The 17,091-nt window shown below is 40.9% G+C and overlaps 3 protein-coding genes across 3 annotated transcripts in view; 1 reads left to right on the top strand and 2 right to left on the bottom strand.

The window, feature by feature from the left end:
* Positions 1 to 2,716: 2,716 nt before the first annotated feature.
* On the top strand, positions 2,717 to 3,253 carry LOC125869773 (uncharacterized). The gene has a single exon (XM_049550213.1). It carries the CDS (start codon positions 2,717 to 2,719, stop codon positions 3,251 to 3,253), a length of 537 nt encoding a protein of 178 aa, XP_049406170.1.
* Positions 3,254 to 10,340: 7,087 nt separating this feature from the next.
* Positions 10,341 to 12,832, bottom strand: LOC125869774 (uncharacterized). The gene is made up of 6 exons (XM_049550214.1): positions 12,584 to 12,832; positions 12,126 to 12,515; positions 11,911 to 12,037; positions 11,074 to 11,080; positions 10,625 to 10,709; positions 10,341 to 10,535 (listed from the first exon to the last, which is right to left on the bottom strand). The coding sequence occupies exons 1-6, from the start codon at positions 12,830 to 12,832 to the stop codon at positions 10,341 to 10,343; spliced, it is 1,053 nt and encodes a 350-aa protein (XP_049406171.1).
* Positions 12,833 to 15,631: 2,799 nt separating this feature from the next.
* Positions 15,632 to 17,091, bottom strand: part of LOC125869776 (protein Ycf2-like) — a 6,246-nt gene continuing 4,786 nt past the window's right edge. The window contains 2 exon segments of the mRNA XM_049550215.1: positions 15,632 to 16,044; positions 16,180 to 17,091. The exon segment at positions 16,180 to 17,091 is cut by the window's right edge and continues 1,563 nt beyond it. Coding sequence (XP_049406172.1) covers positions 15,632 to 16,044; positions 16,180 to 17,091 — 1,325 coding nt within the window.

A 17,091-nucleotide genomic window follows, 5' to 3' on the forward strand; every position in this document is an offset into this window, starting at 1 on the left:
ATTGTGGATTTCAAGTGATTTTAGCAAGGTTTATCATTTCAGTTTTTTAATAGAAAAGATTTTAGTTAATTTTAACTTTTGAATTTCATTTACTCAGCTATGGAAAATGTGGTAGGTATGGAAATTCATCTTTTTACCGTGGTTGCCCTAAACCCTAACCTTGGGGGTTTGACAATGTGACAAATTGTTGCATTTGACTAAGTGGGTGTCATCAATTGGAAAATTGTGGTGTTAATTTGAAGTGGGTCTGAATTATTATCGTGGTTTAAATTCATTATTGCATGCTTAGTGCAATATAGTTTAGAATTTAGTGCTTGCTCGAGAGAGAGGTATAAAACCAACGTGGTAATTTGGCATCATTAGTAGTGGGTCATTGCGGTTTCAGCTTAAGAAAGTGAAACTCAAGATTCAACCTTTGTGTCTAGCTCGAAAGAGTAGACTTGATGAGAAAGTGGGCTAGGCGTCTTATGGCTAGTGTTGAAGTTAGAGAGAATTCATCATAAATAAGGTAATTGTTCGAGAGAAAATCGCATTACTTATAGCCTATTCTACCCACAACAAATTGACATTGTTGGTAATCATGTTCACCCATTAAGTTGAATTCAATTGTTGGTTAGTGAACCCCCCAAGTATTTCCTCGTTATTTGATTGTTTCAGTTTGATTGTTGAAGTGGGTTAGTAACTACAACTTAGAATATGAATCCTAAACTCTCGAGTATGGTGCTTGTTTAGCTAAAAAGGTCACTGTCATACTTTCATATTTGAATTCAAAAGAAAGCTACTCTCTGTGGGATCGACCCCAACTCATGTAGTTGGGTTTATTCTGATTTACGACCGTTGACACTTAGAATTTGATAAAGTGTCTTTGAAATGTTAATCAAAATGGTGCCGCTATCGAGGAGTAGCATTGTTTAAAGTTTTTTAATAAAAAAATTCACCTGTGAATCTGTCGGCTGTAGTTAAATCGATTTAGAGGACATCGTGCTTTTGTTGAGTGGGTGACTAGAAGTAAGGATGAGTGAGGTAGAGGTGGATTTTAGCCAAGCAGGTCATCGGGACGGTATCAATAGTGGTTACAACCCATCTCAACCGGGTGAAATGGGTGCAATTTGCCTGCCACAAACTGATGGGATTGCAATATTGAGGTCACTAGCATGCCTCTTCATCTCCTCCAAATGAGGCTAGATCATGAAAATCCACACGAGCATGTAAGAAATTTTATCGAGGTGTGCATCCCATTTTCATTCAAGAATGTGTCACAAGAGTCAATCCTGCTTAGGTTATTTCCACTATCTTTGACGGGGGAGGCTAGCAAGTGGTTGGCAAAGTTACCAAGCAATTCCATCACATCATGGGAGGAGCTGATTATGGCATTCAATGCGAGATTCTTTCCTCCATCAAGGCTGATGAAAGTTAGAGATAACATTCAAGGTTTCAAGCGATGGGAGGGTGAACCCATCCATGAAACGTGGGTGAGGTTTAAGAAACTCTTACTTCAATGCCCAACTCACGGGCTACCAAATGATTTGCTACTCCAATATTTTTACCGAAGTCTTGATTCGATTAATAAAGGAGAGGCTGATCAATTGGTATGAGAGGGAATAATGTTGCAATCAATTGAGGTGGCTTCATTTCTTCTTGATAACATGATGAAAATAAATCAAGCTTGGTACACTCAAGAGGATCAAGTCTCTCCTTTTTATTTTAGAATGACACAAAAGCAACTTGATAAGGAAAGAGAAAGGGATGAGAACATCAAGAAGATGTTGACCCAAATGGAGCTACTACAAGAGAATATGTTGGAGAATGTGGGAAATCCTAAGGGAAAAAGTGGAGTGTTTAGAGTTGAGGAGGGTTCTTCCTCAGGTTATTCAAAGCCGGGGGAGAATCAAGGTTGGAATTCCAAGAGATATGAGGAGGGTTTCCACCCACGCTATTTACAGCGTGGTGGGAATCAAGGTTGGAACTATCACAAGGGGAACGAACAAAGAAGATACTATCAAGATTGGGCTGAGCAAAGTGATTATTGGAAAATGGAGGATGACCATGAAGAGGACCACATTCAATTGAGTGAGAGCCCAAAGTCAAAAGGGAGTGCAAGTAGTCCCCGGGTGAATGATTTGCTGTCACGTATCCTTGATAGAGTTGAAGGTTCGGATGATTTGTTAAAAGGGATGAAAGCTGATTTTTCATCATTGAGAAATAAAGTGAACTCTCATGTAGATGTAATCAAGATACTTGAAGGTCAGTTGAGTTTACTTTCAGCACAATTGAAACCAAAAATGACAATGAAAGATGATGATAGAGGGCTGGCTATGGTTACTCGTAGTGTAAAGGTAGCAATAGGTGATGTGACAGGCAATGAAGAAGCTCAAATGCATGAAGAAGACAAAGATATGGAGGAAGAAGAAATACCCATCCATCAAAGCATTGCCAAAGGGCCATAAAAAGATGTGGAGAAACACAATCCAATCCCAAAAGTTAAGAAACCTTTGCCCAAACTATCTCTTCCATTTCCCCAATGCCTCAAGAAGAAGAATGAGGATGAGAAGTTCACGAAGTTTTTATCGGTGTTCAAGACATTGTCAATTAGTCTCCTCTAGTGGAAGCATTGTTGGAAACGCCGGGTTATGCCAAGTTCATGAACAAGTTAGTCAAAAAGAAAAGGAGCTTGGATTTTGAGACAATTGAAGTTTCTCATAGTTGTAGTGCAATTATGACTAATGAGCTGATCAAAAAGAGAGAAGATCCCGGAGCGTTCACTATTCCTTGCACCATTGGCATGCTCCAATTTGCTAAAGCCCTATGCGATTTGGGAGAAATCATCAACCTAATGCCATATGCAATCTATAAACAACTTGGGTTGGGTGAACTGAAAGCCACAACAATGAGACTCTTGATGAAGGACCGATCAATTAAACATTTTGTAGGGATACTATATGACATCTTGGTAAAGGTTGACCGATTCATTTTCCCGGATGATTTTATCATTCTCGATTGTGAAATAGATGCTGAAATTCCCATCATTTTGGGAAGATCATTCTTGGCAACCGGGAGAGCATTGGTTGATGTTAAAAGCAGAGAACTGAAGTTCCGGGTGAACGAAGATGAAGCAACCTTTAATGTTTGTAAGTCAATGAAACACCCAAGAGATATTCACGTGGTTTCCACTATTGATGTTATTGATAAGGCGGTGGCTAGTGTGAGCCATTTGATGTGTATGAGTGAACCACTTGAAGCCGTGCTTTGCTAACTATGATGAGTTTAAAATTCAAGGCTACGAAGAGGTAGTAGCTGCTCTTTCAGGCATGGGGGGGGGGGGGTTTACTAAAATATCCCATTGAAGTTGGACATTGATCTAAAAAATTGAGAAAGTCCTCCCATCTCCGATATGCTTTCTTGAGGGCAAATAACACCTTACCGGTGATCATTGCAACTGACTTGCTTGAATGGTAGGTAAAATTGCTCTTTGAGGTGTTAAGGAGGCATATAAAAGCTATAGGTTGGAGTATCGCTGACATAGTGGGCATTCCTCCTGGCATTTGCACTCACAAAATTTAGTTTGATAGTGATTGTAAGCCGAGTGTTGAACATCAACGGAGATTGAACCCACCAATGCAAGAGGTGATGAAAAAGGAGATAATAAAGTGGTTGGACGTGGGTGTGATCTACCCTATTGCGGATATCAAATAGGTAAGCAATGTGTACCCAAAAAAGGAGGCATCACAGTAGTCCCAAATGAAAATGGGGAGCTTGTATCTATGAGACCGGCGATCGGATGGTGAGTATGCATGGATTACCAGAAGTTAAACTCATGGACCGAAAAGGATCACTTTCCCATGCCTTTCATGGATCAAATGCTTGATCGACTTTTAGAGAGAGGTTGGTATTGCTTATTGGATGGGTATTCCGGTTATAACCAAATCTCCATTGCTCCAGAAGATCAAGAGGAAACCACCTTCACCTGCCCATATGGAACTTTTGCCTTCAAACATATGTCATTCGTGTTATGTAATGCTCCGGCAACATTTCAACGTTGCATGCAATCTATTTTTGCTGACATGGTGGAGGATTCAATGGAGGAATTCATGGATGACTTCTCGGTTGTGGTTGACACTTTTGAAGCATGTTTAAAACACTTAGGATAAGTTCTCCAAAGATGTGTGGAGACAAACTTGGTCCTAAATTGGGAAAAATGCCACTTTAAGGAAGTATAGTTCTTGGTCACAAAGTGTCGCAAAAGGGGCCGGAGGTTGATAAAGCGAAGATTGCAGTGATTGAGAAGTTACCATCACCAATTTTGGTAAAGGATGTTCATTGTTTCTTGGGACATACCGGATTTTACCGGAGGTTCATCAAAGACTTCTCAAAGACTGCACATCCTCTATGCAAACTCTTGGAGAAGGAAGTGAAATTCCACTTTGATGATGGTTTCATGGTGGCTTTCAAGTGCTTGAAAGAAATATTGGTCTCCACCCCGGTTATCATTATTCCCGATTGGTCAGAATCCTTCAAAGTGATATGTGATGCAAGCGGCATGACATTAGGTGTTGTATTGGGGCAAAAACGCAACAAACTATTTCACCCCATTTATGAAGCAAGCAAAACTATAGAACAAGAATTACTTGCGGTAGTATATGCGTTTGAGAAGTTCCGGGCATACTTGCTAGGTACTAAAGTGGTTGTTCACACTGATCATGCTGCAGTACGTTATCTGATGGCAAAGAAGGATGCCAAGCCAAGATTGATAAGGTGGGTGCTACTATTGCAATAATTCGACTTTGAAGTCAAAAAGATATGAGAGGTTGTGAAAATCAGGTGGCTGACCACTTATCAAGATTGGAAGGAAAGGAAAATGACGAGCTATAGATCAACATAAATGATTCCATTCCCTATGAACATGTATTCACGGTAACTCTCAAACAACCTCATTGGTATGCTGATTTTGCCAATTACGTAGTGTGTGGATTAATGTTGGAAGAACTGAACTTCTACCAACAAAACAGGTTATTGTTCGATGTTAAGAAGTACTTTCGGGATGAACAATATTTATTTAGAGAGTGTGCAAACCATATTATTAGGAGATGTGTTCTGGAAGAAGAAGCCATCGAAATTCTCCATGCTTGTCATGCATTACCGGTTGGGGGTCATCATGGTGGTGTACATACAACTGCTAAAGTCCTTCAAAGTGGTTACTACTGGACGTCCCTCTACAAAGATGCTCATGAGTTTGTTAAGAAGTGCACTCAATGTTAGAAACAAGATGGAGTGTCCAAAAGACACGAGTTGCCTCTTACACCCATTTTAGAAGTTGAGCTATTTGATGTTTGGGGAATAGATTTAATGGGTCCATTTGTGATTTCATTTGGTAATAAGTATATTTTGGTGGCTGTAGATTATGTTTCTAAATGGGTGGAGGTTGTTGCACTTCCAAACAATGAAGGGAAAAGTGTTGTTCAATTCCTGAAACGCTATATCTTTGCTAGATTTGGTACTCCTTAGGCTATTATTAGTGATGGGGAATCCCATTTTTGCAACAAGAATTTTGCATCCGCATTGAGAAAATATGGAGTGAAACACAAAGTGGCGACTCTGTATCATCCCCAAACGAGCAGCCAAGTTGAAGTCTCGAATCAGGAGATCAAGAGTATCCTTGCCAAGACGGTGAATGCAACTAGGACTAATTGGTCTTGAAAGTTTGATGATGCTCTATTGATACGTCCAAACTTACACCTCAATCAAGAGATATAAACGGTCGAAGTCAATTTACAGAACTCAACGTGAGTTGAGGTCAATCCCACAGAGAATTTCTTTACAAAAATGATTTCACTATTGCGTTTTACTCTAATGTCATTATTATTTCCTTAATAAATAATTGTTGAAGGTAAATTTGGGTTTAGCGTTAACACTTTAGTAACCAAAATTATAAAGTAAAGTCTAATTCAACAATGAACAAAATATCAGTTTTGAAGTTGTTTCAATAATTACTGAAACTAGGATTGTGTTCGTTATAACGTTGCCTCTAATGTCCTTACGTAATTGAGTTTCAAGAAACTTACATCTACAAACTACATGCGATTAGCTATATCTGACACTTCTTAGTCTACTTAGATAATCTTCAGTCAATTCCTCTCGGTCCTAGAGTGTTACACGATTTACCCTCGCCTATAATGGTGTTAAGGTCCTTTTCTCTCGAACTCGAACTTTGACTCCATTTAGTTAGATTAGTTTAGCTTTTTCCTAACTATCATTTTTCTCTCGAACAAATGACACATACAGGATCATCCTAATGCGTGCACTCATTAGAATACATGAATAATGAAAACTAAACTACAATTTGTAAGCACAAATTGCCTTTCACTCGTTTTACGAAATCACAATTAGAATTCCGTCATGGATCCCACAACCCCAGTTGTGGTTTTTAGCCACTCATGATTTCACGTAAATTTTTAGAAATATCGAATGGAAACATGTTAGAAAGTACTTACGAGAATAAGCAATCAACAACCACTTTGATATTTCAAGTACCGGAAAACCAAACTTCAAACTTAATTCAATATCTAAAATCGAAAACCAAAAGCTATGAATTATGGAAATTCGTTCGTTGTTCAATGAAAGATAGATAAAACATAAAAAATTGACCTAATTAATTCAAATAAGTGTTTTAAAAAAGAGTCCTACTCGAAGTAGGACTGAAATGTCGGACCCTTCACGCCCACTTCTACGGCCCGTCAAGGGCTTCACGGTCCGTGAAGCCCTTCGTGGTCTTTACTTGGAATCCCCCAAAGCAGGTTCTTTAAGACCTGTACACTGTGTCATCACCACGACATGCACCACGGGTCGTGACAATGACCACGGGCCATGTAGTTGTATGTGGTCTTCACTTAGTAACTTCTCTCTTCAACTTTCCAAAGCCCCTTCATTGTATAATTACGACGACATGCACCACGGGTTTTGACAATGACCACAAACCGTGTAGTTGTCCATGTTCTTCACTTGGTAACTTCTCTCTTCAACTTTCCAAATCCCCCTCACTACATCATTAGCACGACATGCACCACGGGCCGTTGTGAGGACCACGACTCATGAAGTCGTCTGTGATCTTCACTTGGTTTAGTTCTTTTTTCAACTTCTCCTTTCCCATTCACTGGTTCAGCTTCACGACCAGTACCACGATTCGTGACAAGGACCACTACCCATCTAGGTGCTCATGGTCTTCACTTGGTCACCTTCTTTTTTTCAGTTTTCCACACAAGCAAGAATCTGTGTACACATTCAACAAACACATCAAAGCATACAAAAATGCACTCAATTCTAGTATTAATCCTTAGTTTTCGAGCATCAAATGTGCCAAGATTTTGCGGCACATTAACACCCTCAACTTAGAACCATTACTTGTCCTCAAGTGATGAGAAAACAATACATTCAGTCCTCAAATAATTCAAACCCTTTTGAAACTACGCAGCAGCCATCTCAAACACAATTTGTATCCAACACCATGAATTTAACATGCAAGGATCAATCTATGACATCTCATTACTTACAGTCAATCATGCTTATGCTTGTGAATTATCAACTAACACAATCTACTCTCAAATACAATCACTGTGTCCTCACACCAAAGAAGTCCCTCACTCATGATAATTGGGACTAAGTACTACGCTCACACTCTCAAAGAACTTCTAACACTAACAACAAACTACCATATGCTTGCCCTTGATGTCTATGCTCTATCTTTCAAACACCCAGAATAGAATCACTTTAGGACTTTATTGGCTTGTAACATAGTCTCAGGCTAGGGAATGGATATTTGGGTTTGTGAGTGACTAGTCCCTTGGTTTTCCAACGTTTCGTTTGCACACAACTCTTTTCTGAGCGATTCCCTCTTTTACTTCATTTCAGCACATCCCAGCAACCATTTTTTTCTTTTCTTCTTTTCCTTTTCTTTTCTTCACACTTTTTTTTATATACACTCAGCTCACTGGTTGAACCTTCTTTTTCACTTCTTCTTTCTGCTCGGATTGCAATCACTCTCACGCCTCAACTTAGGCTTTTGGCCTGAGTTGTGACATCGTATCTTCGGAAATCAAAGGATATGATATTTACTGGGTAAGAACAAAAACTGACTTTTAGGCTCAAATCGGGTTCAAGTGGTAATCTTTTTATTTGGTAGTTCTATTTTTGGCTTTTTATTGGCTTACAAAAATGGCCTACTGATCCTTTTCTATCCGGTTATTCTCATACTTAAGCAAGACTACTTGGGAAAGTTCTAGTTTCTGCAGCTAGTATTAGACTTCAAACAACACTCACAAACACATGACACAGGACTACATTCTCCAGTTTCTTGGTTCACCAATTTATTGATCAGACTAACAATGCTCAAAATGTAAGTATCTAAGATGTCATCTAAAGATCCTAATAGTCAAGTTTCAGATTCAGGTCGTCATTTTTAACAGACTAGCTGTTGCACAGCTCAACACACAAACACAAAATCAATTTTTACAGTACACACAAAGTCAACCTCCATTCATTCTAACAACTTAGAATGGAAGGTTTCTCACCACCCCCTTCCAAAAAAAAGGACTTTGCCCTCAAAGTCAATTGAGAAAGTCAAACAGGGCTGTGAGGAGGGATCATACCTACGACGCTCTAGGTGCCTGTAGTCAACTCAACATCGGCACCCTTATCAATGGGTGCATTCTCAGAACTCAGCACATGATCAGGTTGGCTACTACTCATCGGGGCAGGTGCTCCACTACCAGAAACTACAGCTAACACTGCATCTCGTTGTTGTTGCTCAAGGGATTCTTTTTCTCTAACTGCCTTCCTTGATGCCTTGCAGACTTTCTTTTCTTTCCTTCTTTCCTCTCTGGATAGGTTAGCAGGTATCTCTTCATCAGATTCTCTGGTTCTGTGCTTTTCAGCTAGTTTAGCAACCTGAGTACGCATCTCGGCCAATTGTGCTTTGAACTCTTCAGTATCTACTGAACCGGCGGCATGGAAACGATCTTGGACAAGGTTCTCCAAACCATCCATCATGTCTTTTAAGACAACCAGCTCCTTCTACATCTCATCTTTAATCTCTTTCTTCGTTGCTAACACATCTCTCTCTCTTTGCTGAGGCATCCGATGTACAATCTGGTCTACCAATGTCCTGGTTTGGCACTGATCTGCAACCAATTTCTCAAGAAAAATCATAGGAATAGTGACATAGGTACCTGGAGCCTCTGAGGCAGAAGCTAGTGGTGGTGGTGCCTTTGTGGAAGGCTGTGATTACTCCCCCTGCTCCGGGGGAGTAACAACTAAAGTACCCACTCTACAGACTTCGTACCAAAGAGATGGTTCTTGACATCCTTGATTTTAGAAACCTGGATAAGGCTGGTTGCTTCACCCCATCTGTCGATTAGCCTGTTTGGCAAAATGTTAGCTTGGCGGCATAGTTTCCCTATCAGATAGGGAAATGGAAGTCCAACCCTCTCATTCAGTGCCCTGTCTCGTAGCTCAGTTGATATGATCCACCCCATATTTACTGGATAACAAACCATGAGGCATGCAACCAAAGACGCCAGTGAAGGAGACAAGGTGTTATCATTAGCTGTCGGTCTCAATTGCGCATGGACAACAACCCACCAAAACTTGGCTGGAAAAGACAGTGAAGCTTTTGTAATAAGTGTTGGCGTTGTTGTGACCCAAATTGCATTCTCCCCATCTATGGCAATATGCCTTGCAATCTAGCGCAAGACCCTCTCTCGAGAATCCCAAATTTCCATTGTAGTATCATTGATGACTTCATGATGTTTGCCCTAAAAAAGGCCAACTAAAGTTGGTGCAGTGTATTTCAGGCCATGCAACATCCTGCTAATAGTGGCCTCAGAGATATAAATCAATTTGCCCCGAACTATAATTGAGTTAAGTGGACCCCAGGTAATGGCAATGTCTCTCTGTCCACACTTTGTTGTTTCTGTTTACGCAAAGTTCATCAGTATATCTGCATAAGATGAATAAAACTCTCTAGCCAGGTGGCTAGAGTATTCTTCAGGTGCATTGTTCATCCAGTCGAACTGATGAAATTGAAATGTCCGATAAATGTCGGGGAATGCTTTGATATTAGCTACCACAACCCTAGCCTTAGGCATGAGTGATCGTTTCTTAAAGCTGCCATTCTTGGTCACAATACCATTGTTGAAGAATTCTTCGGACCGATTCACAGTCCACATGGAATGGAAACATTCAATCAGATGCGGTCTCACTACAGGAACAGGTTCATGGATGTTCACATACATCACCATGGTATCATCAGTGGTGATCTCTACATCCTCATCTATATCAGCTGCTTCCTCTCATACTCTAGTTTCAGCTTCTGTATTTACTGCAGGTGGAGAGGTGTTTGCATCTTCCTGAGAGCCACTTTCAGACTCTGCACTGCCCCCCAAATTATCAGAAGACTGGCTATCTGAACCAACATTAGATTCACCACCCGATTCTTCATTGCTATCGGAACGACTTCCTCCCTCTTCAGATTGGGGATAAGTGTCCTAGAGAATAGCCCTATTTGTTTGTCCTCTAGTATCCTGACTTGAGTGATCCTCAATGGTGGTATTTATTTGCACCTCAGAACTACTACACTCGGATCCATCATGACACTCTGATTGAGAAGTAGTGGGGGGGGGTAGGTTTGGTTGTGTTCTTTCTCCGGGGAGCCATAGTACCTGATAAACACAACACCAATTAGTACAAAACTTAATAAAATGACACACTATTAGGTACTCAGACTTCCCCGGTGTAATTACATTGTGACGCCTTGCCTTAAAAATGTCGTCACCTAATCTATCATTGGGAAGGGCCATAGAATCAAAAGAAGACAAATAAAAATATAGAAAAATTAAAATTATACAAAACCAAGTACACTCTATAGAAGCTTTCACAGGTCGTGGTAGATACCACGATCCGTTATACCCCTCGTGGATTTAACACAGACTTAGTGTGCAGTAGGAGGTTAACCAAGTAATGTTCACGGATGGTTACATGGCCCGTGGGTTGAACCACGGTCCGTGATACTGGCCGTGAACTTACCTGATAGCTGGAAGGAATTCAAGTATGATCCACGATTGGTTTCACGGCTCGTGGTAGCTTCCACGGTCCCTAAAACCTATCGTGGTCTTACACTTGGCCATTTATTTAGTCATCTTCTTCCCCACATTCACTATATTACATATTTACAACACCAAACCCTTTTCTACACAGGATCATAATGCACTACTAACACGACTGAGTCTCAATTATGCACAAAGCCAACCATAATAACACTCATCCATCCAAATACGTACCCAAACATAAACACTAACTTCCATGAATTTAACTACCCCACAAAGTATCACAACCAATTTAGACAAAATTCAGATAAACCAACAACAATTCATCAAACCCTCCTAAGTAGATATCATCAAAGATCAGTACTCACACAATCATGCTTAATTTTGATCAAATATAAACAGTTCTAACTTGTTTCTAAATAAAATTAAGCATATAACAAGTGAATTTGGAGACTTACTTTGAATAAGAGCACACTTATGGTTCGACTACTTCAGAGAACTAATGACCCACACTGTGATTCTTTGACACTAGAACTAGGGTTCCAAAATTTCCAAGAATTTGGAACTTATGGATGATGAAAGCCTAGGTATGATTTTGATAAACGTTATGGAAGAGAAAATAAGGAGAAACTGCCCTTTGGCATTTGAAGAGCAATATATACATTCAATCTTCTTTTCACGCGGGTCGGGTCAGTTTCCTGGAAGTACTGGGTTGTGGACGACGGACCGTGAAAGTTAAAGTCCTCCCAAGAAGCGCACAATTTAACGTCGCAGCGCGATGCAGGTTACTTGATTACTCAGATTTCATTAAGTTTACATTCCTCCACAATCTTCACATCCTCAGGAACACCCAAGTATGCCTTGATTCGCTGACCATTGGCCTTGAACATCTCGCCCTTATCATTTTCCAGCTCAATAGCACCAGACTGAAACACCTGTGTTACCTTAAAAGGTCCAAACCATTTGGATCTCAATTTTCCCAGAAACAGACAAAGCCGGGAGTTAAAAAGTAATACCAACAAAAAGTAATACCAACTCACCAGGAGTGAAGCTTCTTTTCTCAATATGCTTGTCATGATATAGCTTCATCCTCTCCTTATACAGTGCAGGCCTCTCATAAGCTCTCAGATGGAACTCATCCATCTCATTAATCTGATCCAATCTCAAGCTTGCAGTTTCGCTCCAACTAAGGTTCAGCTCCTTCAATGCCCAAAGTGCTTTATGCTCAAGCTCAACCGGCAAATGAAATGCCTTTCCAAACACCAACTTATATGGAGACATACCAATAAACATCTTGAAAGCTGTGTGATATGCCCATAGAGCATCATCTAACTTCTGTGCCCAATCTGTCCTGTTGGGATCCATCGTTTTAGCCAGAATTGCTTTAATTTCTCTGTTGGAGACCTCCACTTGGCCACTGGTCTGTGGATGTAAGGTGTTGCTACCTTGTGCTGTTTAACTCTATATTTAGCCAGAAGAGAACTGAATACCTTATTGCAGTAATGCGACGCGCCATCACTGATAATAACTCTGGGTGTGCCGAACCTTGAGAAGATATTCTTCTTCAGAAAACCAGCAACACTCTTGCCATCATTCTCAAGCAACGTAACTGCCTCAACCCATTTGGATACATAGTCCACTACAACTAATATGTACTTCTGCCCATAGGAGCTCACAAATGGGCCCATGAAGTCGATTCCCCACACATCAAACAACTCCACCTCCAGAATAGGTGTCATAGGTAACTCATGGCGCCGAGAGATGGCTCCTTGTCACTGGCACACATCACAACTTCTTACCACATCCATCGTATCCTGATGAATTGTGGGCCAATAGACACCACACTGAAGTATCTTATGAGCTGTCTGAGCACCTCCATGATGACCACCTACCAGAGAGGAGTGACAGGCTTCTAGAATATGCAACATCTCAGCTTCAGGAACACATCGCCTGATGATGTTGTCAGCACACACCCTGTACAAATAAGGCTCATCCCAAAATACTTACCCACATCATGCAGGAACCTTTTCCTTTGTTGATATGTCAGCCCCTTAGGCATCAAATCACTAACGAGATAGTTAGCTAAATCAGCAAACCAAGGAATAAGATCAAGAGTAGCGGCTAATACCTATTCATCCAGAAATGAATCATTTATGTCGAGCTCGAGTTCCTCTTTATTTTCAGCCTTCAATCTTGATAGGTGATCAACTACTTGGTTCTCACAACCTTTCCTATCTTTAACCTCAAAATCAAACTCCTGAAGAAGTAATATCCACCTGATCAACCTTGGTTTGGCATTCTTCTTTGCCATGAGGTATCTCAGAGCTACATGGTCTGTATGGACTATCACTCTAGTGCCTAGGAAGTAAGCTCTGAACTTTTCAAAAGCATACACCATGGCGAGCAATTCCTGTTCAGTAACTGTGTAATTTTGCTGTGCTCCATTCAGTGACTTACTAGCATAGTAAATCGGATGAAACATCTTGTTGCACTTCTGCCCCAACACAACTCCCAAAGAAGTACTACTAGCATCGCACGTTACCTCAAATGGCTCAGCCCAGTCTGGGCCAATGATCACCGCTGCAAAAATCAACTTCTCCTTTAGGCATTCAAAAGCTCTGAGACATGCCTCATAAAAAACAAACTTCACCTCTTTCTCTAAAAGCTTGTAGATGGGGTGTGTAATCTTAGATAAGTCCTTGATGAAACACCTATAGAATCTGGCATGTCCTAAGAAACTCTGAACACCCTTCACACAAATAGGTGGAGGAAACTTTTCAATTAGCTCAATTTTGGGCTTGTCGACCTCTATCCCCTTTTGTGACACCTTATGCCCAAGGACTATGCCTTCCTTGACCATGAAATGACATTTCTCCCACTTCAGCACTAGGTTGGCCTCCTCGCATCTCTGTAGGGACCTGCTAAGATTCAGCAAACAATCATTAAAGGTATCACCTACCACTGAAAAGTCATCCATAAAGACTTCTAGAGTATTCTCCACCATGTCTGAGAAGATAGACATCATACACCTCTGGAAAGTTGCTAGTGCATTACATAGTCCAAATGGCATGTGTTTAAATTCAAAGGTGCCATAAGGACATGTAAATGTGGTCTTTTCCTAATCTTCAGGAGCAATTGATATCTGGTTGTAGCCAGAGTATCCATCTAAAAAGTAGTACCACCCTTTGCCAGCCAACCTGTCAAGCATTTGGTCCATGAAAGGCATTGAAAAATGATCCTTCAAGGTCCACTTGTTTAGCTTCCTGTAATCCATACACACTCGCCATCTAGTGACTGGCCTCTGCAGGACCAACTCATTCTTGGCATTTGCAACCACAGTCATACCACCCCATTTCGGGCACACATTGCACTGGACTGACCCAGTGGCTGTCAGAAATAGGGTATACCACCCCGACATCTTACCACTTGATGATCTCCTTTTTGACCACCTCTTGCATATGTGGGTTTAGCCTCCGCTGGTGTTCAATGCTTAGGCTACAGTCCTCCTCAAGTTGAATTTTATGGGTGCATATACCCGAAGGTATCCCAATGATGTCAGCAATGGTCCACCCAATGGCTCTCTTGTATCTAATCAACACTTTGATCAGAGCTTGGACATGTTCATCATTCAAATCTGCAGCCAAAATCACAGGTAAAGTGTTGCCCAAAAATACATACCTCAGGTGACTGGGTAACTGTTTCAGTTCCAGCATATGTGTCTACTCAATGAATGGTTTTGCTGGAGGACTTGGCCTATTTTTCAGATCCAGGTCCAACTTCTTTGGAGCATAAGAGTGTACTCCTATACCCTGCAAAGCATTCACAGTCTCTACATAGTCAAAACGGAAGTCAACTTCAAAGTTCATCAACACCGCAACTAAGGTTTCAACAGCCATCCTCTCTTCAATTGTTTCTCCTATTTCTTCTTCATCAAAAACCACTATTGCAGACACCACATTCATATCACGTGGCTGCTTCATGGACTTGCAAATATTAAACTTTACCTTTTCTTTGTTGAGTCCGAACTTCAGTTCTCCTCGCTCAACATCTACCAATGCTCGTCCTGTGGTCAGAAATGGTCTTCCCAAAATAATGGAAACCTCGAAATCCACTTCGCAATCCAAGATCACGAAGTCCATCGGAAAGATGAACGTGTCCACCTTCACGAGCACATTACATAGAATGCCTACAGGTCGCTTCCTTGACCTATCTGCCATTATTAACCTCATTGTTGTGGGTTTTGGAACTCCTAACCCCAGTTGCTTATAGATGGCCAGCGGCATCAAGTTGATACTAGCCCCTAGATCACACAAGGCCTTTGCAAATTCAATTGATCCGATAGTGTACGGTATGGTAAATTTACCCGGATCCTCCTTCTTCTGTACCATAGACCTGGTAGCAATAGCACTGCAGTGATGAACATTGTCAGTTAAATCAATATTTACAACACTTTTCTTTGTGACCAAGTCCTTTATGAACTTGGCATATCTTGACATTTGTTCTAGTGGTTTCACCAATGGGATGTTTACCGACAACTGTCACAACATGGTGATGAACTTAGCAAATTTCCCATCTTCGACTTTCTTTTTAAGCCTTTGAGAGAAATGAGGAGGTGGTCTTGGGATTTGTTGTAAAGCCAAGGTTCTCTCAACCTCTTTTTCTTTCACTCTTGCTGGGTTAGCTATTGGTTGAGCATCCTTCAAGTCATCTACTTGCTCAGCTTCATCCTCATCTCTTATAGCTTGCTCCAATACCTGCTCATGTTTAGTACCTGTAGAAATTGGGTCAGTACGAATCTTACCACTCCTGGTGGCGCTAGCCATGTAATGCCCATCTTTCTTAGGGTTTTGAATCGTGTCACTTGGTAGTGACCCATTCTTCCTCTGATTTAATGAGTCTGAAAGTTGCCCCAACTGTTGCTCAATATGCTTGATGGAGGTGGTGTGAGAGTCTACGAATTGACTCGGAGAAATTACTTTTCACCTCATTCACCCCTGCATTAGTTGATTCCACTTTTTGTACACCTTGGCCAACATGTCTTCGAGCTTAGACCCGCTGGAACTACCACTTGCCCGATCACTATTACCTTGGGGCCCGATCCCATGATCCTGAATCGATATTACCTGGGATCGCAAATCCCAAGTTTGTCTATGAAGAGCGGATCTAATTGTATTAGTGTCTATAATTGATTTCTTCTGTGTAATACTAATCGATAGGACCTCATTGGTAAGTGCTACAAGATCTCGTGCATTGGAACCCATGGTTATGGACCCGAATCCGTTAGTATGGAACATTTTCTTTTCCAAGTGAAATCCCCTAGTATATGAAAGAGTGAAAAAGTGCTTTCGTTGTTGTGGAATAAGAAGCCTTCGTATCTTAATGCACGTATTTAATTTATTCGGAGCTATTAGAGCGGGATCCACTTTTTGGGGAATATGAGTCGAAGCAATAACAAGAATATTTCTAGTAGAACATCTTTCACAATCCCTGGAGAGATGGTTCACTAATAGACCGAGGGATAAGTCATTCGACTCATTCACATCCAGATCATGAATGTTTGGAATCCATATTATGCAAGGAGACATTGCTTTTGCTAATTCGAATTGAAGGGTGATATAAAATCGGTCTATTTCCGGCATCATATCCACAGTTAGCCCATTCATCCTAGTTAGCAGTTCCAGCTCCGTATCAAGGTCACGATCGATATCGTCACTAGCATCAAGATTGTCACTATCATCAATATCGTCACTATCATCAATATCGATCTCATCAAGAAGAAAACCTTTAGACTTGTTATCCAGGAACTTGTTCAGAAATACCGTAATGAAAGGAACATAGGAGTTTGTCGCTAGGTATTTGACCAAATAGGATCGTCCAGTTCCTATAGAACCTATCACTAAAATACCCCTAGAGGGGGATAAGGCTAAGCGGAGCGAAAAGGGTTTTCCAGGAGATGGGAAATGAAAACTATTTTCCCCACACGAAGTTTGTGAATAAG

The sequence above is a fragment of the Solanum stenotomum genome, chromosome 7 (assembly GCF_019186545.1).
Source record: "Solanum stenotomum isolate F172 chromosome 7, ASM1918654v1, whole genome shotgun sequence".
Classification (NCBI taxonomy): domain Eukaryota; kingdom Viridiplantae; phylum Streptophyta; class Magnoliopsida; order Solanales; family Solanaceae; genus Solanum; species Solanum stenotomum.